The sequence below is a fragment of the Coffea arabica genome, chromosome 8c (genome assembly GCF_036785885.1).
Source record: "Coffea arabica cultivar ET-39 chromosome 8c, Coffea Arabica ET-39 HiFi, whole genome shotgun sequence".
Taxonomy (NCBI): domain Eukaryota; kingdom Viridiplantae; phylum Streptophyta; class Magnoliopsida; order Gentianales; family Rubiaceae; genus Coffea; species Coffea arabica.
This window is the reverse complement of record NC_092325.1, coordinates 36,529,295-36,551,982: the sequence shown is the minus strand read 5'-3', so window position 1 is coordinate 36,551,982 and position 22,688 is coordinate 36,529,295. Positions and strand designations below refer to the sequence as shown.

Sequence of the window (22,688 nt, the reverse complement as noted above, 5' to 3'; positions counted from 1 at the left end):
TTTACTTTGATGGATGCAACTACACCATCGGATGCACCTGTCTGCCTTGCATATTTGTATTTTCTTTATGGGGTTGGAGGTGGTCATTTCCACCAAAATAGGATGAAATGGATGAACATATTGCTGAACATGGAGATTTTCATGTCGTGACCATTTACACCACCTACATAGTGGAACAATAACTAGAAGTTTCCATTACCTTTAGGATAAGAAAAAATCAAAGGCTCCATGTTAGGATGCTATAAATTGTGTCTTCTGCATAAGGCTATACTTTTACTGACTGAAGTTTCTGTACAGGTTTATATGTACAAGGTCAAGAAAACTTAATAATAGAAATTCCGATGATTTGAATTTTTACTGCATATCTACAGAACCTGTAATTCAGCAAGCAACCCACGTTGCTAATAGTAAATTTACGATTTCCATCATCAAACAGCAGGGTCAACAGTCAATACGCCAAGCCACCAGAAAAACAATCTCCATCATGCAGTAATGATTCTGTCAGCCAATAACCATCCCAAGAACCACCAACTCGCTGCAATATCAATGAAAAAGGGGAACAAAGGAAGCAAACCAAATAGATTACAAGGCTGGCAATATTCAGCATACTGCATATCACTAGTTGCGGCAAATACGATCAGACTAGTATGAGCTCATAAATGAACAATATGTCAACTCCAGCAACAAAACAATATTTCTCAAATACATGGTGCACTTAGTCATCAGAGAAGAGCAATGGTCAAACCTGAACCATGGTAAATTGGAAGATTTCTTCTTCCTCAGGTCGAGCTCCTCGAACCCAAATCCTTTGCTTATAGCAATTCTGTTTCACACACATTCCCCCAGAGGTGGTCATCATATAACCATGTTTATTCCAGCAATGACTTGGTAAAATTCAACTAAGATGTGTTAGTTCGTCAATACTATTAAGAAATTACTTTAAACCTTGACTAACCTCTTTTGGATACAAACTGCTCAAGATCTTCCTTTCTTGGTGACCAAGTAAAACTCGATATGTAGAATGATGAAATATCCTCCTAAACCTTTCAAACTACATACAGAATAAAGCAATAAAGAAAGGAATTTAGCACACAGAGCATCTTGTGCTCCAATTTTGTATAATATGATTTTTCAGTATTACTGCCACCACTGGACTTTAGTGAACCTGTACTTTTGGTTCTTTGAGTGACAAATTAATCATTATCCCTTCTCTCAAATATTAGCTGATAAAACTGACTTTACATTCAAACCAGCAGTCTATTCTACTTGATCTCATTAAATTATTTTTCTTCAAGTCCACAAAACTTGAAGCTAATAATAGGTTTCTTTTTCTTTTTTTTTTTTGTGAATTTGTTGAATCATGTCAATAATCTTTTAAAAATTTACAAAAAGGCTTCTAATGTCTATGCAACCAAAAAAAGTTGAGAATATCGGATGACATAGGATAAGAGTAAAAGTTCAAGGTTTTGATTCACATATATACATATATACATACATACATACATACATACATACATACATACATACATACATATACGTGTATGTATGTGAATTTTTTTGAATCATGTCAGTTATCGTTTGAAAATTTACAAAGAGGCTTCTAATGTCTATGCAACCAAAAAAGGTTGAGAATATCGGATGACATAGGATAAGAGTAAAAGTTTAAGCTTTTCGATTTCAAGGTATACTCTGCACAGTGAATGCCGAAATGTTACTCACCTGCCCCAAATCAAAGAAGCGTCCAAAGTATGTGGACCTTTCAAATGGATCAAATCCAGCAAACTGTACAAGGCAGATGAGATGATTCACACCCACAAGCATTATGGGAATTCAGAACCAACAGCAAGGTACTCCAGATTAGCAATTACCCTGTATATAACCTCTATCCCATAATCTTGACGTCGTTGATCATTGTACTTCAATGCATCGAGCTGGTGCTGGACAGCTTCTTCTGCACTAAACTACAGTAAATCAATTATGTCAATTCATATAGTAAACTGATAGCAAGGATCAAGTATGCTAACAGATTTTATTATGAGGGAATTACACTGAGTCTTGGGCCGAAAGGCCTTTTCCTGCGAGATTCAAGCCTGCAAAATGTGAAGAACATTACTTATTAGTTCCACAGAAGCTAACTTATCAATAAGCAATGCCTGAAGTGAAGACAACTCTCCGATAAATTGAGAAATAAAAATCATAGCGCAGATAAATTTTCAAGAACTAGAGCAAGGAAAGAAAGAAAACATCTAAACTCTCCAACTCCAATCTCCAAAATAGGACCATAGATAATAATCACATTACAGAAGAGTTTCTGACTTCAAAACTCATGCCAGGCAGCTAAACATGTCCTGTCAAAAACTACAAGTGCACAGCAATCTCGACCATCAGACTTCCATTTCCGCTGAGTTGTTTGACTATTCAGCAGTTTCAAAGAGCAGATTTTACAATTATGTACATCATATGCTTTTCGTTAATTTCTCTCAACCCGTTACAAAGTTTAAATTTTGGAATCCAACTGGCTCATTAAAAAGCCAAGCTATACAAAATTTTCTCAAATACCAAGACAATGCTTGAAATGATTGGGCTTCTTTGCACTTTCAAAGTGACACCAAAAATGTACAGTTGGATTCTTTAGCAAGAATTATATGTTCCATTTCGTTTCGATTCAAGGAAAAGGGCTTTTGAGTCAAACCCGGAACTCAGAGTTACTTGGCAAATTTCCTACCATCCAAGTTGAGTTCGGGGACAGCAAAAATCATATGTACCTACAATCTTGCATTAATTACATTACAGGATCAATAAATGGGGTTTTTTGTATCGTTTTGGGATTTTTTACTTGAATTCCCTCATAAAATTGGGTTTGAAACACGAATTATTTAATCTTCTTTACAATTTTTTAATCTATAATCAGTGTTAAATCTTTCTCCTAAATACAAATTCGAAATTCGAAATCATGAATTAAATAAATAACAAGAAAAAGATAAGTATAATTATTCCGATAAATGTAACGTTCATAGATGGAATTAAAGAAAAGGAGAGAGTACCAATCAGCAGAGAGGAAGTCAGGAACTTCAGCGGAAGCAGAAATTCGAGAGCCATTAATGGACGGTTTGCCGCTGCATAAGAGAGAAAGGGAAGCTGGGGATGATAGACAGGCACCAAACGACATCGTCTTCTGTTGCTCAAGAAGAGCTGCAGGTTAATTTTGAATCATATCAAGTGATGGAGTGGCACTAGTATTTCTGAATCAGGTTAAATTTTTTCCCCCTTTTTTTTATTTTTGCCCTCTTGTTTTGGTTTATTTTCTTCTGGGTAGAATTGCAACTTGACCCATGGAATTATCTGTTCTTGTGTAAGATTGCCTGCGACCTACTAATTAAGGGCTTTTTATCTTTTTATAAATTCTGATTTTAAATAATTATTTTTTAAATATATTCTCCTTTGCTTTTTATTGTTGAAGGTAGCCCATTTGGTCCATCCGGTTACGTTACGATCCCTATACAATATTAGTGGATTCTTTCTTTTCTTGTATCGAAATTTATTAAGTGTAAACTATAAGGTAGGGTTAATGACAGTTTATGTCCTTAAGGTTTATCTTGATTTTCACTTTACTCCTTAACTTTTATTTCTTGTCACTTAACCCCTTAAGAGACAAAAAAATATCCCTCTATTATACTATGTTTTTATTTTCAAATATTTTACTTTCTTTAATCATTAAACTTTTTTTGACCATTTTAATTGATAGTGGTAAAGTTTTTCGTATGAGATGAGTGTCTATATTAAGGAATACACTAATAACTAATTATATTTTTGAAAAATGGTGTAAAAATCCTAATAAGCAAAAGCTCATTATAGAAAAAAGGGGAAATTGTCAAATTGGTGCCTCACATTTTCGAGAAAAGCTTTTTTGTACCATCATATTTAAAATCAACCAAAATAGTCCCTTACATGTAAAAGTTTTGTATTTTTGGTTCCAGAGCTCATTTTTCCTCAATTTCTACCAAAAAATGCACATCTATCTCACATACCTATAATTTCAAAATCAAAATGGGAACAAAATTTGTTTCCCTTAAATAAAAAAAAAACACACACACACACACACACCCACACACACTGATACACATGGCCTTATCTTTCCCTCAATTTTCATCCATTAAACTCTTTACACATAAGGCGTATTGCTCATGCAATTTGGAATCCTTATTTTAGTAAATGGGCTGTGAAAGCTTTTAATCGAGAGGATACACTTGATCCAATGAATATCACCTATTTTAGTGTTTATTAGTGATGATATACAATCAGTTTATGCACCAACGAAAACATTTATATTGGAGCTCCTTTTTTGTTATTTCTTTCTGCCATATTGTTAATAGTAAGTTGGTTATACCAACAGCCAAAATAAAAAATCGAGTGTTTCATTTTGCCTTAATTATAAGCACATGAAGTACTCATGCATTTTTTGTCGAAAAATAGAGCAAAATTGAGCTTTGGGACAAAACGGGCAGAAATTTTATACTTGAGAGATTGTTTTGGCTGATTTTAAATGTGATTGACTAAAATAGTTTTTTTCTAAAAATGTGAGGTATCAAACTAGCAATTTTTCCTAGGAAAAATATTCAATGCTGACATGTGAATGTGTGACTATAAAATGGGTGATTGACTGTGAATAGTGTAATTATAAAAAATAGAATAAATTTTTTTCTTAATTTCTTAAATTCAAAAAAATATATTAAATTGATTTGTAAAAATTATATACAATTTTCAATTTGGTAAATTAGAGAATAGACATCCTAAATTTTTTGTTAAAGAAGTTTATTTTTTTCAAAAATAAAAATTTGATAAAAGAAAACCAAGTTGGAATGAAAAAGAGAAGAAAGACAAAATAAGGAAAAAAAATTTAGGGATAATCACAAAAACTCCCCCTAAGGTATTTCACTTTTGCATTTTATCGCATAATATTTTTTTCTCACTTTATCCTCTAAACTATTGGTCAATTCTAATATTGTTTATGGGTTAATCACATTTTATCCCCTTAAAGAATACTCCATTTCTCAGTTTACCCCCTAACCTTTAATTTTGCTCACTTAACCCCCTTTAGGACAAAATTGCCCTTGCATTATTTTGACTTTTCATTTACCTTGTTTTCCTTTCTTTTATTTCTTTTTCTCTTTCTTCTTTATTTAATTCTTCCTCTTTCCCACAAAAATCTTCACCTTAATGATTGAAATTAAAAAAGAGGAATTACAAAGATCTATTTTCTTCTTAAATGATCAAAAAAAATTCAAACCACTTTTCTAAAATACAATTTTTTTAGCCTTTCAATTCTTTTAATTTTGGGTTTTCCTCTTTCCTTTCTAGTTTCTCATTTTATTCTCAAAAAAATATCATAAGATGAAATTGTTTTCCTTTCTTTTATTTCTTTTTCTCTTTCTTCTCTCTATCATCCTTCCCAATAGAAAATTCGATTTCCACAAAAAAATTTTGTTTTGAGTTTGTAATCGCATATTTTTGGGCGAAGGTTTAAAAGACATCAAAAACTAATTTTGATTTTTTGTATGATGTCACGTGTCACAAATTTCAATTGATAATTATTAATCAGGTCACAATTTCATCTTAAGATATTTTCTTGGGAATAAAATGAGAAACTAGAAAGGAAAGAGGAAAACCCAAAATTAAAAGAATTGAAAGGCTAAAAAAAATTGTATTTTAGGAAAGTGATTTGAATTTTTTTTAATCATTTAAGGAAAAGATAGATCTCTACAATTCCTCTTTTTTAATTTCAATCATTAAGGTGAAGATTTTTGTGGGAAAAAGGAAGAATTAAATAAAGAAGAAAGAGAAAAAGAAATAAAAGAAAGGAAAATAAGGTAAATGAAAAGTCAAAATAATGTAAGGGCAATTTTGTCCTAAAGAGGGTTAAGTGAACAAAATTAAAGGTTAGAGGGTAAACTGAGAAATGGGGTATTCTTTAATGGGATAAAATGTGATTAACCCATTGTTTAATGATAATGTCAAAAAGATATTTATACCCCTAAGAGCTAACTACGCTAAATCCCCTTAAAGTATTGTTTGTTTTCTTCTTTATCCCCTAATATCTTTTTTTATCAATTTATTTATTTATTACTAAAATCAATAATGAACTCCAATATTTGATAACACCTAGAATAATTAATATCTAAAAAACCAATATTTTAAAAAAATAAAAAATAATAATAATTTATATATATATATATATATGATCCTAGTTAAATTTCATTCCATAATTACACATTTTTTTGGGTTGAGGAGAATATCTTGCTAATTAGATTCAATAGTGGGAAAAACAAACAAAAATTATTATTAAATAAAATATGAAAAATATTTTTAAAAGTCTACAAATGATTGGAATATTGTCAGTTTCTTTTTAGGAATGTGCATATGGCTTTAATAGCTATATATTTTATATGAAAGTATACATTTTTTGTATTAATAACACTAAAAAAGAGAAACATGATTGATTTGGAGTTCAAAATTTTAAGAGTTGTTCACCATGTTTAGATGCTATTAAAATTTATTTGATTTGCTAAATTTTTCTAAAGAAATTTTTTTATTACATCTAAAAAATTTATGTTGAGTAATAAAAAATATTAGAGTTGACAAATGATTTTAGGTACGAATAGACAAATTAAGAGAAAAATGATATTAAAGAAGAAAGTACAAAATAGATATACTTGAAGGAGATTCACTATAATTAGCCCTTAGGGGTATCAATATCTTTTTGACATTTCTGTTACTCAATGTTAGAGCTGACTAACGGTTTAGGGGGTAAAGTGAGAAAAAATAATGTTATGAGGTAAAGTACAAAACTAGTTAAACTTTAGTGGAAGTTTTTATAATTAACCCAGAATTTACATAGTAGAGGGAGATTTTTTTATCTCTCAAGAGGTTAAATAACATAAAATATAAATGTTAGAGAATAAAGTAAGAATCAGATATACCTTAAGAGGATAAACTGCACTTACCCCTAAGCAATACCTGATCCTTACCTTACCTCCTAACCTTTATTTTGTATCACTTAATCTCTTCAAAGACAAAATACTCCTATATCATGATAAGTATTTAGTTTTAAATTATCTACTTCTATTCCCTAATGAAATTTAACCTATGGGTCAATTTTGAATACTCTAATTGATGGTAGTAAAGTTTCACACGAGAGGATCATATATATTAGGGAACATATTAATAATTAATTACTTTTAAAAAAATTGTAAAAAAAAAGAGCCTAATAAGCAAAATTTGTTAGAGGGAAAAAAATCCAAATAGTGACATGTGAATATTTGATAATTGACTTTAAATTGTCTAATTAAAAGGAAATAGAATATAAAACTTTTCTCCTATTGTCAGTGTTATGGAAAAATAATTTCATATTCTTACCCCTTTAGAAATCTCTAGACTTGTACCTCCAACAAATTTCTCAAACCACTAGAGTCAACCAAAATTCTCTATCAGTTGCTTTTATCTTAGATGGTCTACTTCCTTATCATTTTACATTGAGGAACGTTTGATATAATTACTGAGAAAATAAGAGAAGCAAAGAACTAGATTTTATTTCTTTGTAAAGTTGATACTCAACTCATAACATAAAATTTCTCTATAGAGTTCAAAATAACTCTATTAACTATCTCACTAACTTCACTAGTTACTCCACTAATTTCACTAGCTACTCTACTAATTCCACTAGTTACTCCACTAATTAGGTAAAACAAAACAAACAAATATGATTAACTAACAACAGTAAATATTTCTAACAATCTCTCCCTTAAACTGAAAGTTTTTCACACATTCAGTTTAATAGTACTTATCAATTGCACAGACTCCAAGCAGCTTCCGTAATTTTTGAAGCGTGGATAATTTCAATAGTTTGATCATTATGTCAGCAATCTAATCTTCACTTTTGCAGTAGAGAAAACCAATTATTCCATCCCTTGTAAGCTATCTTAGAAAGTGAAATTTCATGTCTATGTGCTTAGTTCTTCCATGTAGAACTAAATTTTTAGAAAGTTTGATGGCAGAACTATTGTCACAATAAATTATAGTAACTCCTTCTTACCGAAAATGCAATTCTTCAAGGATTTTTCTTAGTCAAATTGCTTGACAGGCATAAGCTGTTGCAGCTACGTACTCTTCTTTAGTTGTTGATAAAGTAACAATTGATTGTTTCTTTAAACACCATGAAATATCTGCTAAATCCATCATAAATATATAGTCACACGTACTTTTTCTATCATCAAGATCGTGTGCATAGTCACTGTCAATAAAACCAAATAAATTTGATTTTTCATCATTCTTGTAAAACAGTCCATATTCAATGGTTCCTGGCAAGTATCGAAGAATTCTCTTGACAATTAGAAGATGTGTCTCCTTTGGATTTTCCATGTATCTACTAATAAGACTTATTGCATGCATAATATCAAGCCTTGTGGCTGTCAAATACATGAGGCTTTTTACAATTTGCTTGTAAAGGGTGCTATCAACTTTATTTCCTTCAAGTTCTTTAATGATTTTTAAACCCATTTCAACTGGCGTGCTAATAGAATTACAATTTTTCATTTGAAACTTGTTTAGAATTTCTTTCACATATTTTTTTTGAGAGAAAAAAAATTTTAACAGTAGATTACACCACTTCAATACCCAAAAAGTAATGTATCTTTCCGAGATCAAACGTATCAAATTCAACCATCATAGATTTCTTGAATTTCTCAAATATTGCACTATCATTTCCAGTAAAAATAAGATCATCAACATATAAGCAAACAATGAACAATTTATCTCCATTTCCAATCTTTATAAAAAAGTGTATGCTCATATGAAAACTTTTTAAATCCCTCCTTAGAAAAATAAGTATCTATACGACTATACCAAGCATGTGGGATTTGTTTTAATCTGTATAATACCTTTTTGAATTTGTATACCTTATGTTCATTTCCAACATTCACATAGTTAGGAGGTTGATCAATAAATACCTGTTCATGTAAATCACAATGTAAAAATACTGATTTCACGTCCAATTGGAAGATAGGTCATGAATGTTGTGCTGTCAATACAATCACTATCCTGATCGTGTCATACCTTGCGACTGGGGCAAAGATTTCTCCATAATCCACCCCAAACTCTCGCTTATAGCCTTTAGCTATTAAACGTGTCTTGTATTTGTCAATTTCTCCATTCTTCTTCAATTTTGTCTTATACACTCGATTGATACCAATTGACTTTTGTCCGTCTGGATGATCAGTTAACTCCCATGTATTGTTTCGTTCAATAGTTGCAATTTCTTCATCCATTGCCTTCTGCTACTTTAAATCTTTGATAGTCTCTTCAAAAATTGTAAGATCACAATCGAAAAATAGAGTAAAGTATGCAAGTGGGTTCTCATATTGGTCAATTTTAGTTACCTCATAATCGATCATCCATACAGGTCTTTTTCTAATATGTTGAGGTCGTCCTTCATCTTCTGCTACTGTTTGGAAATTTGGAATATCATTTGAACCATTTGGTGGAATTTGTTCTGTCAATTGCTGTATATTCTTTTCATCAACTCTATCAAAATTAGCAGGTATTTGTTGTTTACTAACTTTGTTATTGCATGGTAAACAATTTTTCTCATCAAAAATTACATCTTAACTGATGACAATTTTCTTAGTGATAGAATTATAAAATTTATAGATCTTTGACTGATCACTAACACTAAGAAAAATATATTGCTCTCCCTTATTATCTAGTTTTGTCTTCTTTTGCTCTGGAATATGAGTACAGACAATACATTTAAAAATTCTGAAGTGATCCACTGTTGATTTCTATCCGCTCCATACTTCCTCTGGTGTTATATTTTTAATAGCAAATGTGAGACTTCTGTTCAATATATGAATGCTTCAGTTGACAGTTTCAGATCAAAAACTTTTTAAAACATCATTTCCTGTCAAAATGGTCCTTATCATATTCAAAATTGTACAATTCTTTCTCTCTGAAACACCATTTTGTTGTGGTATATAAGTTGTTGTAAGCTACTTTTATGCTTCTCATAAAAATTTATAAATTCTTGTGAATTATATTCTCGACCACGATCATTGCGAAGAATCTTTATAGACTTGTCTGCTTCCTTTTTGACAAGAGTCATGAAATTTTTGAAAATTGAAAATGCTTCAGATTGTTTCTACAAAAAATAGATCCAAAATTTTCAACTATAATCATTAATAAACATCATAAAATACCGTTTTTCACCATGAGATGGCGGATTTACGGGTCCACATAAATTAGAGTGAACCACCTCCAATACGTTCTTTGCTCTCCATGATTTTTTTTGAAAAACTATTTTGATGTTGTTTACTAATGATACACTCTTCATAAACTTCTGAAGAAATTATAATTTGAGGTAGATCAGCCACCATATTTTTCTGCTGCAAAGTCTTTAATCCACTAAATTTTAGGTGTCCATAATGAAAATGTCATGATCATGCCACATCTGTCGATTTTGCTGAAAAACATGAATGAGTTAAATTCTGCAAATAGAGTAAAAACATATGATTTGTCATCATTATAACTTGAGCAATTAAGCCCAACTTTGCATCTCGAACCCGACATACTCTATCTTTGATAGAAATCTCGTATTCTTTTTCTAACAATTAACTCACACTAAACAAGTTTGTCTTTAAATCTGAAACAAAAAGAACATCAGCGATAATGTGAGTAAAATTTTCTTTAGTTTGGTAGTTACCCTTCTTTTTTTTCATAACGAAAATTGTAGAGTTATCACCAAATTTGACAGTATTATGAAATGACTCATTCAATTCAGAGAATGTCATTTTATCTCCACACATGTGATTGCTACAATCGGTATCTAAATACCATACGTCTTGCTGAGTTTCTTCACTCATGTGATACACCATTAAAAGAGATATTTTTTCTTCTTTTTCTGCAAAGTTAGTTCTTTCTCCATTTTGTCTATTCAAATTAGTTCGATATTCTGATTGATAATGATCATACATATGACATTTGTAGCATTCAACATTAGACTTGTCTACTGACTTTGGCCTTTGAATTGTTAATTGATGGCTTCCTCGTCCTCTTCTTCTTTATTGAAATTGATTTTCTTGGTGCTGGTATTGTTGTTGTTGGTTATCACAATTATTGTTTCCTCTACCTCTACCTCTGTCTCTACCTCCTATCTATGTTAGGTGACTTTCTGTTGAAACCTTCAATGTTTGCTCCTCTTTCTCTTATTGGTTAATTTTTTGCTCATGAACCAATAAAAAACTCTACAACTTATCAATTGAAAGTGCATCAATATCTTTTGATTCCTCTATAGAGCATACAACAAAATTAAATTTTGCTGTTATCGATTGAAGAATCTTCTCGACAATGGTAACGTCCTCCAAATTCTTTCCATAGATCCTCATCTTATTAGCGATTGCCATCGTTCTTGCTAAATAATATGTGATCGACTCGCTTGACTTTATGCGTAAAGTCTCAAATTCAGTCTGAAGAGATTGAAACTGCACCCATTTTGCCATCGCATTTTCTTGATGTTTCTTTTTCATGGAATCCCAAATCTATTTGGAAGTATCTTTGCTAAAAATTATCTCCAAGATAGTTCGATCAATAGTTTCAATACTTCCAACTCTGTTTTCTGCATCTTTGACAATACTACTCTGGCTTTTGGCTTTGTTACTCCAGATTCGACAACCTGTCAATACTTCTTGAATCTTAAGAAATTCTCCATTAGCATGCTCCAATGATCATAGTGACCATCAAAACGAGTAACTGCTGGATACATAAAGTTGTCAGTGGCCATCGTGATTTACCAATACAAATCTCACAACTCACTTTTATTTTTACTCACAAACTTAGCTCTGATGCCACTGATATAATTACTGAGAAAAATAAGAAAAGTAAAGAACTAGACTTTATTTCTTTGTAAAACTGATCCTCAACTCATAACATAAAATTGTTCTATTTATAGAGTTCAAAACAACTCTACTAATGATTCCACTAGCTACTCCACTAATTCCACTAATTTTACTAACTACTCCATTAACTTCACTAACTCCACTAATTAGGTAGAACAAAACAAACAAACATGATTAACTAACAGCAATAAATATTTCTAACAACATTAAGTACAATTACTACACTTAGTGGACTACTGTAAGCACTAAATAATTTGGAAAAGTTGGATCCCTTGCTATGACTTTAATGTTTATCTCTCCATTCAATTCACGAAACTCATTAAATTTCAAGTTGGTAAGCATTATACACTCAAAAGAAATCCCAAATGCATATGCTTTTGCTATTCACTCATCAAAGACGTGGAGCAGGAAAATCTCCAAGGAAGTTTGTAATTGTAGCTCCAATATTTATGGAAAACCAATGATTTTGTGAAGGAGAGGTTTTACTGGTTGACATATGACCACCACATTGTAGTTTTTCGTGTTGAGCAGGAACTATGAAGTATTATCAAGTTACCTAGTGTTATACCTTATGATAGTATGAATGTCACGTAGGTATCTGCTTAGGGGAATCTAGGAGAGATTTCCATTATATATTTGCTTATAGGTGTGAAGTTCAGGTCTGGAAGTTAGAAAGTTATCGTGAGCCTAGTTGGATGTTGAAGCACCAGTTGCCTCTAGCTGGTTTCATTGAGAAGCTTTGGTGTGTAGTAGATGATCCATATTTATTGCCATCCTATTCAAAATCTCCTCCTAGAGGGCATTTTAATTTTGAATTGAAACCCTTGCCATTTCACAATGAGGTTTTAATTACAAGGACTGGAGGATATGTTACGTCGTACAACTTCAGCTCTAGAGGGATATTGCAGCACTCTGATGTTGTGAAGCTGGGATATCATTTTAAATATCACCCTACTGTGCTTCCTTATTGCATTACCTTAGCATCGCTGGATGTAGGGGTGAGCAATTACGGTAAATACCGATTTACCGACCGAAATTGATTTCAATTTGGTAAATCGAATTTGGTAATTCGGTAATTCGGTCGGTAAATCGGGGATATAGTACTAGTTAAAATCGAATTAGGTTCGAAAACGGTTTTATAGTTTTTGAATTCGGATATACCGAATTCGAATTAATTTCGGTAAAACGGTAATAATATACCATTTTCAATTTCGAAATTCCCGAATTAAGTTACATAGGAAGTAGTTCATTATGTCCGATATTCATATTGGTCCAATTTCAGATTTTCAGACGTGGTGCCCTAATTCTAAAGCCTAAACTCGCTACTTTTCTCCAGGCCTCTTCCGCTCTTCGTCCCCTCTTCCTCTCGCTCCTCTGCACTGCCGCGGCGCAGTCCCATCTTCTTCAGTTCCCCTCTTTCTCTCGTTTCTTCTCCTCTCCTCATTCTGCTCAGTCCTCTCCTCAGTCAGTCCTCTGTCCTTTCCTCTCCTCAACTACAGAAAGCTCAAAGCTCACCCCTAGACTCTTTCTCCGTTTCCCATTCTGACCGAGGTTTCACCATTGCTGACCGAGCATCCACTATCACCAGGAGGTCCAGGACCACAGTTCGCTGGTGCTGATTCCAGTGAAGCCTTGGATAAGCCTATCAGATAAATGGGTTTATGAAAAAGACTCAATAATTGGATTTTCATTTGGTGTTTTTTTTTTATTTTGGTATTTGATTCTGGATGTCGTTGTTTAATTTGCTAGTTTTTTTATATGGGCTAATTTAATTTCAGTGGAACTTGTATGATGTTTGATGCTCAATTTCCTTCCTGATTGAATCTTGATAAAAGTTATGAGTTTTTGAATTGGATAAGAGTAGTTTAGGTGGATTGGATTCGAATTGAACTAGAAAATTGGGGATTATTGGAAAGCCCTTTCTCTTTTCTCTGAAATGGAAAGATATGGCATAGTTGCAGATGAAGTCATTTATGGTTTACTTATTAGAATATATGGAAAACTTGGTTTGTACGAGGATGCTCAGAAGACGTTTGAAGAGGTGGAGAAGCTTGGCCTATTGAGTGATCAGAAAACATACACGACAATGGCACAGGTCCATCTCAATTTTGGAAGTTTTGACAAGGCTTTGAGCTTAATGGAGAAAATGAAATCTGCAAACATTTTGTCATCAAGGCTTGCTCTAAAACATTCTTCTTAATCTTTGCATTTACAAATCTGCTTTTGATCCAATTTTCTGATTCATTCATTCTTTTATATCTGTTGTTCTTGATTTTTATAGTTGTTGGGGTTCCTGTTTGTGGTTTTAAATGAAATTTTCTGGGTCTTTTTTTTTTTTAAATTCTTCTCATTTATTTGAAGTTTCAAGATTTGTGGGAGGTTGATTCTTGACTAATTATATCAAACTTTTGATATCCCACTGATGAAACATTTAGTAATCTGAAAGCTGTGACTATAAATTGGTGCTCCCTTCTGGCAATGCTGATTGTGCTAAGGTTGAGGAACCATAGCTTCTTCCCAGGTGGATATTAGGCATTCTGAGGGATATGTTTGCTTTTTCCAAATAATCATTACAAAGATTCATTTACCTTAGCCTTAATTTTTCTTTTGATTTAGTTTCTTGATCTCTCACTTTCCCTCCTTTCTTGTTTTTTTATTTCTCTTGTATGTTTTTTTTTCCCCTTTGGAAGGAAAAAAGTTGACAAAGTTCAGAAAGGCTATCCCATTCTAGGGCCAGGATAGGTAGGTACTGGCTCATTTTTCAGCTGTTTACAGTTGCTCTTCAACACTTGTGCTGTCGAGTATGCCTATTGGCTGGCAAATGTTGTTTGGCCCACTTTAGAGCATCCAAGCTAGCTAGACTAGAGCCCCAGTTTGAATCTAGATAACTTGCACTAAACCAGTAATGAATCACCTCTTCTTTTTCTGCATTGTGATGTTAATGCTTCCTATATGGTTTCTGTCTTGAGTTTGTTCTATGATAAGAAAGTGACTGGCTTCATTGAATTTGCTCAGATTTCATCTAATTGGTTCTGAGTTGGTTCTAGTTGATTTTCTCAGCGTTCATTGAATGTTGTCCTGAGCTTCAATTTCATCTAGTCTTTTATTTCAATTTTATTGCTAAATGATTGTTGCACTAAATTGTATAATTTATTTGCTCAGATTCTCGCAAAACTTAAGGTATGTCTACTACTAATGATGGTGAGAGTAATCCAAGTCACAATGAGCTAGAACAAGAAGGATCATCTAGAGGTCTTCTTCCTAGTCCTACAACACAAAGCTGTGAAGAATCTGGTTTTGGCAAGAAAAGAGGAGAGTACAAGAAGAGTTCCAAAGCTTGGGATCATTTTCATGTAAAGCATGTGAATGGAGTTCGTCATGCAATTTGCAAATACTGTGAGAAGGACATAGCTGCGGATCCCAAAAGTCATGGTACGACTCCTCTTAATACTCATGTAGCTAAATGTCCTTTAAATCCTAAAAATAAGCACACTGGCCAGGCTACTTTGTGTTTGGGTGAAACTGAAACATTAGAGGGAGAGGTTAAAGGGGCACTCATAAGTTGGAAATTTGATGCGGAAGCCATTAGAAAAAGCATAGCTTATATGGTAATTGTTGATGAGTTGCCATTTAAACATGTAGAGGGTAGAGGATTTCAATACATGATGCGGACTGCTTGTCCATCATTTAGAATTCCTTCGAGGTGGACTATTTCTAGAGATTGCTATCAGCTGTATTTAGATGAAAAAATTAAGTTGAAACATCTCTTGAAGAATAACAGTGGCAAAATTTGTCTAACCACAGATTCTTGGACATCCATTCAAAGGATAAACTATATGTGCCTCACTGCCCATTTCATAGATAATGATTGGAAACTGAATAAAAAGATCCTAAATTTCTGTCCTATTGCTAGTCACAAGGGAACTGAAGTTGGTAAAGCCATAGAAAAGTGTCTACTAGAATGGGGAGTTGATGATATCCTAACTGTTACAGTTGACAATGCAAGTTCCAATGATGTAGCTGTCAGCTATTTACGAGGAAAACTTCAAAATTGGGGGAAAGCTGTGTTAGGGGGGAAATGGACTCATGTGAGGTGTGTAGCTCACATAGTGAATCTAATTGTTAATGATGGCATCAAAAAACTGGGGGATTCAGTTGATTGTATCAGGGCAGCAGTTAGATATGTTAGACAGTCACCTTCTAGATTGAAAAAATTCAAGGAATGTGTGGAAATTGAAAAAATTGAATGCAAAAGATTGCTCTGTTTAGATGTCTCTACTAGGTGGAATTCTACATATCTAATGCTAGACACGGCTCAAAGGTTTGAGCGGGCTTTTGAGAGGTTCGAGGAGCAGGATCCTTACATGCTTCAAGAGTTAGAAAATCTGCCAACAAAATCTGATTGGACAAAAGCTAGATTCTTGGTAATTTTTTTGGAGAACTTTTATCAGCTAACCGTGAAGGTTTCTGGTTCCAAATATGTGACTTCAAATAATTTTTTCACTGATATTAGTCACATACATGGCATTTTAATTGAAATGGCAGCAAGTGATAATGAAGAATTAAGTTCAATGGCAAGATCAATGAAGGAGAAATATGATAAGTATTGGGGAAAGATTGAAAAGATGAATATGCTGATTTTTATTTCCTCCATGCTTGATCCTCGAACTAAACTTGAATACCTTGAATTTGTGGTTTGCCAAATGTATGGTGAGTCCGATGGTACAACAATAGCTGGCCTTGCAAAAGATGCAATGTTTGAGCTGTTTAATGAATACAAGATGCTCAACACACCTGCCTCAAATTCTGTGTCTCATGTTTCTTCACTTTCAAGTGAATCTCAAAGGAGTAAAACTACATTTTATGGACATGGGGATGCCTCTAAAACAATCACTGATCGGTACAAGTTGGAGTTTAAGAAGAGAAAAATGGAACTTGGGGGTAGGGATGCAAAATTTGAATTAGAGAAATATTTGAATGAGGATTGTGAGGAAGATGATGAGAGATTTGATATCTTGTTATGGTGGAAGGCCAATAGCCTTAGATTTCCAATCCTTTCAAAACTTGCTCGTGATGTGTTAGCAGTCCCAATTTCTACTGTGGCCTCCAAATCTGCTTTTAGTACCGGAGGTCGTGTTCTTGATACATTTAGGAGTTCTTTGACTCCTAGAATTGTGCAAAGTTTAATATGTGCTCAAGATTGGTTTCGGTCCTCCAAGACAGAATTAAATGTAGAAGAAAATCTGGAAGAACTTGAAGCCTTCGAATCTGGTATGCTATCAAAATTTTTATTGCAAAATTTGAAGTATTTCTTTATTTCTAATAATTGCCTTTATGATACTTCATGAATTTTGTTTGTTCTTGCAGAGTTGCTGAAGACCGGAACTGAATCAACTGTAATTGACCTTTGAGAGGTCACAAATGCTGAAGTTTGAGAGTTGAACCACCTATAATTGTTTGTTCTTGTGGATTGTGGATTGTTTCTAGATAATTGACCTTTATGATTTCTGGATTGATTTCTGTAATTTCTGATTGTGGATTTATGATTTCTGGATTTGTGGATTTGTCATTTCTGGATATGTATGAAGTTTGGGATAGTTAGTAATTTTGAAGTTTTCTAGATTCTGTTTGGATTTGTGATTTCTTAAGTAATGCTGTTTTGAACTGGTAGGCGGTAGCTACTGGGAAGAGGTTTTATATGTTGTGATTTGGTAGTGCAATCATCTGGCTATTGTGCCTATGGACGTGATTACTACTTCTATTTTTTGATTATTTTGGTGCAGCTTTATGAATGATAATTGTGAACAGCACTTATTTTATTGCTAGAAATTATTTTATTATACAAAGCAAAACAGGCTGCGATTGCTTCAGGAATTCGGACAATTCGGTCAATTTGTGTTTACCGAATTCAATCTGAAATTGAATTCGAATTCGAAATTTGGTAATTCGAATACGAATTAGGTCGAAATATCCCAACACCATTTACCGAAAATTACCGATTTCAACCTACCGAATTACCGAATTCGAATTCGATGCTCACCCCTAGCTGGATGGACTTGAATTGGATAGAGCTTTGTTAGAGCATAACTGCATCAAGAATTCTAAACGAGAGGCTAATAAAAGTAAGAAGAGGAATCAGCAGATGAATAACCTAGGAAAGGGGAAGGTTTCTTATCCACGAATTTGCAAAAAGATGAAGACTTTAAAGTCTTGAATGCGAATGACCTGTTCTTTAGCGTCTGTTGTAGTTTTTCGCTTATGGCATGATTAAAGAGTACTTGACATGTGTGATGGCTTGTAATTTCTCATTTACCAATCCATGTACTAGGACAATGGACTTAGATTTCATACTGTGTCTGCGTTGAAGGCTTTTGTTCTCAAGCCAGGTACAAAGCCTTTAAAAAGCAAATGGCTTACCTAGTTTATTACTCAAGGCCCGGACCTTATCTGCACTTGCACGTGCTGATGGATTGTATGATTCATTGTTGCATTTTCTGGCAATCATCAATTATAGATGCAAATTAGGTAATGGGGTCAATGCCTGGCACAAGTGTATTTTATTGGGTACAAGAGAGATTAGTAAAAAAAAACATATAAACTCAGCAATCACTAAAACTGATCCCTATCCTAGTTGACGCGCATATGGATAAAAGCTAGGGTACTTAGGGCAATAATCTTTTGTTCTCTCAATGTCCATTGATTACCAAAGCAATCCATGCTGCCCAACTCTGCTAATGGCCATTTACATCACAAGGAAGAAAAGTTTAGCAGATTGCACTTATTTGAGTTGAGAAAACCAATCATAGGCTCTTAAGAATTGGCGGTATGCGAAACGCGGAGGTCCTCCTAAATGGGGTATAATGCTTGTTTGTTTGAAATCTCTGTATTTCTTTGGAAAATGATGAAGATTACTGCTTGAATGGTGAATGGAATTACTATCACTGGCAATTCTCGTGGATTTGATGAAAATTACTTGGAATTATTGACAATTATTTTGAATGAATTCTTTGGCTCTGAATTCAAGGCCATCCATTTTTAGCTAAAGTGGAATTCACAAATTCAACTCTACATCTTTGTCTTATCTTGCCTTTTGAACTACTGATTGCTTAATGGCCAGTCTAAACTTTTCCTTTGAATCAATGATTATGTCTTTTGCAGTTTCTATCAATTAGCTGAAAGAACTCGAACAGTGTAGGGCTGCAAACGAATCGAGCCGCTCGAGTCAAGCTCGAGTCGAGCTCGATTAATATCGAGATCGAGTCGAGCTCGAGCCTGCTCGAGTCAAACTTGAGCTCGAGCTCGAGCTCAGAATATTAAGCTCGTTAGCTCGCGAGCCGGCTCGCGAGATTGGGTATATATATATATATATATATATATATATATATATATATATATATATATATATATTATTTTTATTTAATAATAAAATTACGTATATTATATATATATATTTTTTTTTATTTTTTTATTTTCATAGTAAAATTACGTATATATCCTTAATATTTTATTATTTATTAAGAAAAAAATATTATTTTATTTATTTTTTTAAAAATAAAATAATTATTTTTTATTTTTTTCGAACTCGAGCTCGGCTCGACTTGATTCGAGTCGAGCTCGAGCTCGAAATTTGCCGGCTCGTCGAGCTCGAGCTTGGTAAAATTTAGTCGAGACTCGGCTCGATTAGCTCAAAACTCGACTCGACTCGACTCGTTTGCAGCCCTAAAACAGTGTATATAAGATTCAAGGTGTCCCGAAAATTCATACAACATATTTGCCATGCAATTTGATAGCGCTTTATGGGATATATTTGTTTTATTCAATCAGTTATCTCGGTGAGCAACTGATTCAATTAGTAATTTAGGTTTAACTTAAGATAAGCATGACGCACATTGCACCCTTTGGGATTTCAAACTGGCCCTATGTATATTGATCTTTTTTGAAACTTAGAAAGTTCAAATATATCTATCTTAAAATTTTGAAGGAGTAGTGAGAATTTTAAAGGATTGCCAGCTTGTCTTGTACGATGAATAGTATTAATGTCATAAATTAAGAAAATTTTCACTCCCCACAACTAATCAGCAGCTAAACTGACTCGCCAAGAAAGCTATAAGTTTCAATTTTCCTATTCCTTTTCAGTAAGTCAGTGAAGTGAAGCCAGCATTATTTCTTTAGGAAATAGGCAACTTCCTTAATTATTTTGTGAACTTTTTTCTTGAAATTTCTGTAAACAATAGGATTTTGAGAATGCTTTTAAAAACTACTTTTGTGGTGTGGCTTATCCACTGTGATTTACTGCATGATTCTGAGTAGTGAGGACAGCTTGGTTATTTACTGTGATTTGGTTTGAGTTGGATATCTCTTGGGAGTAAACTTGATAAGACAGTAATACTTAATGGATCAAGCCATCAAGTAAAGGGCCAAATTTCTTCTTGTTCTAAGGTCTTTTGTTTCACTTTATACTTCATCTGGCTATTACAAATTGAGGGTTTCTTAATATATGGTATTTCATGACTGATACCCAATGCCTGAAACAACTTTTTGTTGCACTAAGTTGCAAAATGACGTGTCATCTTTCAGCTTAGCAAGAAATAAAATTTTTTATTTTTATATTATATTTTTTTTGTGATAGTAGTAGGAGTTTAACTGATTCAATTGCCTTGATTGGTGAGTCCATATTTCCATCAAAAGTCCTGGTTATGGGAATAAAGACATAGTAGAGAATTTCCATTTACTTGCCCGGCTTTAATGATTATTGGGCCTTGGCCAATGACCAGATTAGGTTTTCAAACTCGATTGCATCATAAGGAAGTACAGTGCTTCCTTTGTTTCTAAAAAATCTTAGAAAGTACAGTGGTGTACTTGTTTGGTCTAATGGTTTACCCCCAACTCTCAGACAAGACTTCTTACTCTTCCCTTCCCCTATAATGTAGGTTGGTGTAAAAATAAGATAAATGTTGTCATTGTAGAAAAAAGAAAAAAACTTTAACTTGATATTTTGCGTTATTAACATGGGTCTGCTCCAAACGGTTGAAAAACACCGAAGAAAAGTGCGTTTGGGTGGAGAGATTTGGCCAGAAAAGTAAAGAAAGCGATAAAGGAAATCAATTTTCCTCGTTTGCAAGGAAAAGAAGGGAGATGGGCTGATTTGGTTAGATCTATTTTGAAGCCACAGTAGAGAAAAGTTTTCTGCCTATTTTGGATAAAAAGTGGAAGAGTACCTAAAAATTTTTTTCGAAATGCCAATTGTGTTTTTTAATGACATATATATCCAAAATCTTTTCGTTTCTTCTTTTAAGCTCTCAAACAACATTAAAATCTCTTCTTTCCTTTTCCCATCTTTTCTTTTCTTTCATAACTTAAGGTATCTTTTCTTTTCTTTTCTATCCTAAACTTCCAAACTAGAGGCAGGTATCTAACTTTGGTTTATTACTTTATAGATGAGATCTGATGATCCAATTGATGGCCGTGCAATGTTCTTTCTCCCCTTTGCTGCCATAATTGGTGAACACACATTCGAATATGCAAATACAAAGCTGCACCAACTAATATAATGTGCACTTTGGTGAACTACGTAGATATCTGAAAGTACATATTTGAATTGATATAGATGCATATACATATGCATAGAGGTGTCAAAATGGGTGACTTGGACGGGTTTGGGTTGGGTAAAATGGGTAATGGGTATAAATGAGTCAACCCATTTTATACCCATTTAAATAGATGGGTATAAATGGATAAGTCAAAAAATGAATTGAGTAACCCAATTACCCATTTATAACCCATTTATTTTAACTTTTTGTAAACTCATTTAAATTCATTTTTGCAAACTAAGTTATCAATTTGTACTGCTCTTTGTACCCATCATTAGTTTTAAATATTTACTTATAATGTTCAATAAGCCTAATTACCAATTTTTTTTTTCATTTATACTCAATGTCACAAAATTACCTGTTATTTAATAATTGAATAATAAGAATATAAAAATTTGAACTAAGTAATATAAAAATTAATATAAAAACTTAATCCAAAAATGAGTAAGTTAACAAACTAAGAGAAAATAAAATAATAAGATAAAATCAACAAATAATAATAATAATGAAACAAAAGTAGTTAATATCATGACAAAATGAAAAAATTTTTTAAAAAAAATGGGTGAGGGAAAAGAAGAGACTTGGAGGGAAGAGAATTTTAAATGGGTTAATTGGATTTGATGGTTACCCAATAATACCCATTTAATAAATAGGTATTATTGGGTAACCCATTTATATCCATATACAAAAATTTAAGATACCCATATCCATCTATTCATGGACGGGTATGGATAAATTTAGTTAAGTGGGTTGATTTGCCACCTCTACATATGCATAAATCTACACATACGAGTGTTTGTGCTTGAACAAGTGCTAGTGTGTCCACAAAAGAGTAAAATCATATTTTATCCATTGTTCGTAATTTATGAAAAGTATCACATATCTCATTCAAAAGTTTTTTTAAAACTTACACCCTTTTTATTAATGAATCTTTCTATTCCTATTTCACAAATTTTCCCTTAAAAGGAAAAAAAAAAAAGCAATAGGCAAAATTTTCCAAATGGTTTTCTTTTCTTAAAAAATTTTGTTATTGAAAAGCAAAATGAACACAAATAGTTTTCCCCGAGAATATTAGTCCAATCAAGAGTGAGATCATTGGTCTAATTCCTCAAACTCTACATTCTCCGTTTATGAAACTTGAATCTTGCTCAAACTG

The 22,688-nt window shown here is 32.9% G+C and overlaps 3 protein-coding genes and 1 non-coding gene across 5 annotated transcripts; 2 read left to right on the top strand and 2 right to left on the bottom strand.

Annotated features, from left to right (window-relative positions):
• Positions 1-237: 237 nt before the first annotated feature.
• Positions 238-3,358, bottom strand: LOC113705618 (uncharacterized). Of its 2 annotated transcripts, none has more exons than XM_027227529.2 (7): positions 3,045-3,358; positions 2,048-2,090; positions 1,869-1,961; positions 1,720-1,782; positions 956-1,051; positions 746-823; positions 238-535 (listed from the first exon to the last, which is right to left on the bottom strand). In XM_027227529.2, exons 1-7 carry the CDS (start codon positions 3,167-3,169, stop codon positions 449-451), a joined length of 585 nt encoding a protein of 194 aa, XP_027083330.1. In that variant the 5' UTR covers positions 3,170-3,358; the 3' UTR covers positions 238-448. The 2 variants fall into 2 exon arrangements, with proteins under 2 accessions (XP_027083330.1, XP_027083331.1); XM_027227530.2 differs by having other exon boundaries at positions 1,869-1,956.
• A 4,763-nt stretch (positions 3,359-8,121) lies between these two features.
• On the bottom strand, positions 8,122-8,553 carry LOC140013545 (secreted RxLR effector protein 161-like). The gene has a single exon (XM_072062854.1). The coding sequence runs from the start codon at positions 8,551-8,553 to the stop codon at positions 8,122-8,124; it is 432 nt and encodes a 143-aa protein (XP_071918955.1).
• A 4,694-nt stretch (positions 8,554-13,247) lies between these two features.
• LOC113706049 (zinc finger BED domain-containing protein RICESLEEPER 2-like) lies at positions 13,248-17,765 on the top strand. Its single transcript, XM_072062554.1, has 2 exons — positions 13,248-17,213; positions 17,310-17,765. Exons 1-2 carry the CDS (start codon positions 15,125-15,127, stop codon positions 17,351-17,353), a joined length of 2,133 nt encoding a protein of 710 aa, XP_071918655.1. The 5' UTR covers positions 13,248-15,124; the 3' UTR covers positions 17,354-17,765.
• On the top strand, positions 14,357-14,488 carry LOC113707531 (small nucleolar RNA snoR130). Its single transcript, XR_003452258.1, has one exon. It is a non-coding gene; the product is annotated as a small nucleolar RNA snoR130 (small nucleolar RNA).
• Positions 17,766-22,688: the final 4,923 nt, after the last annotated feature.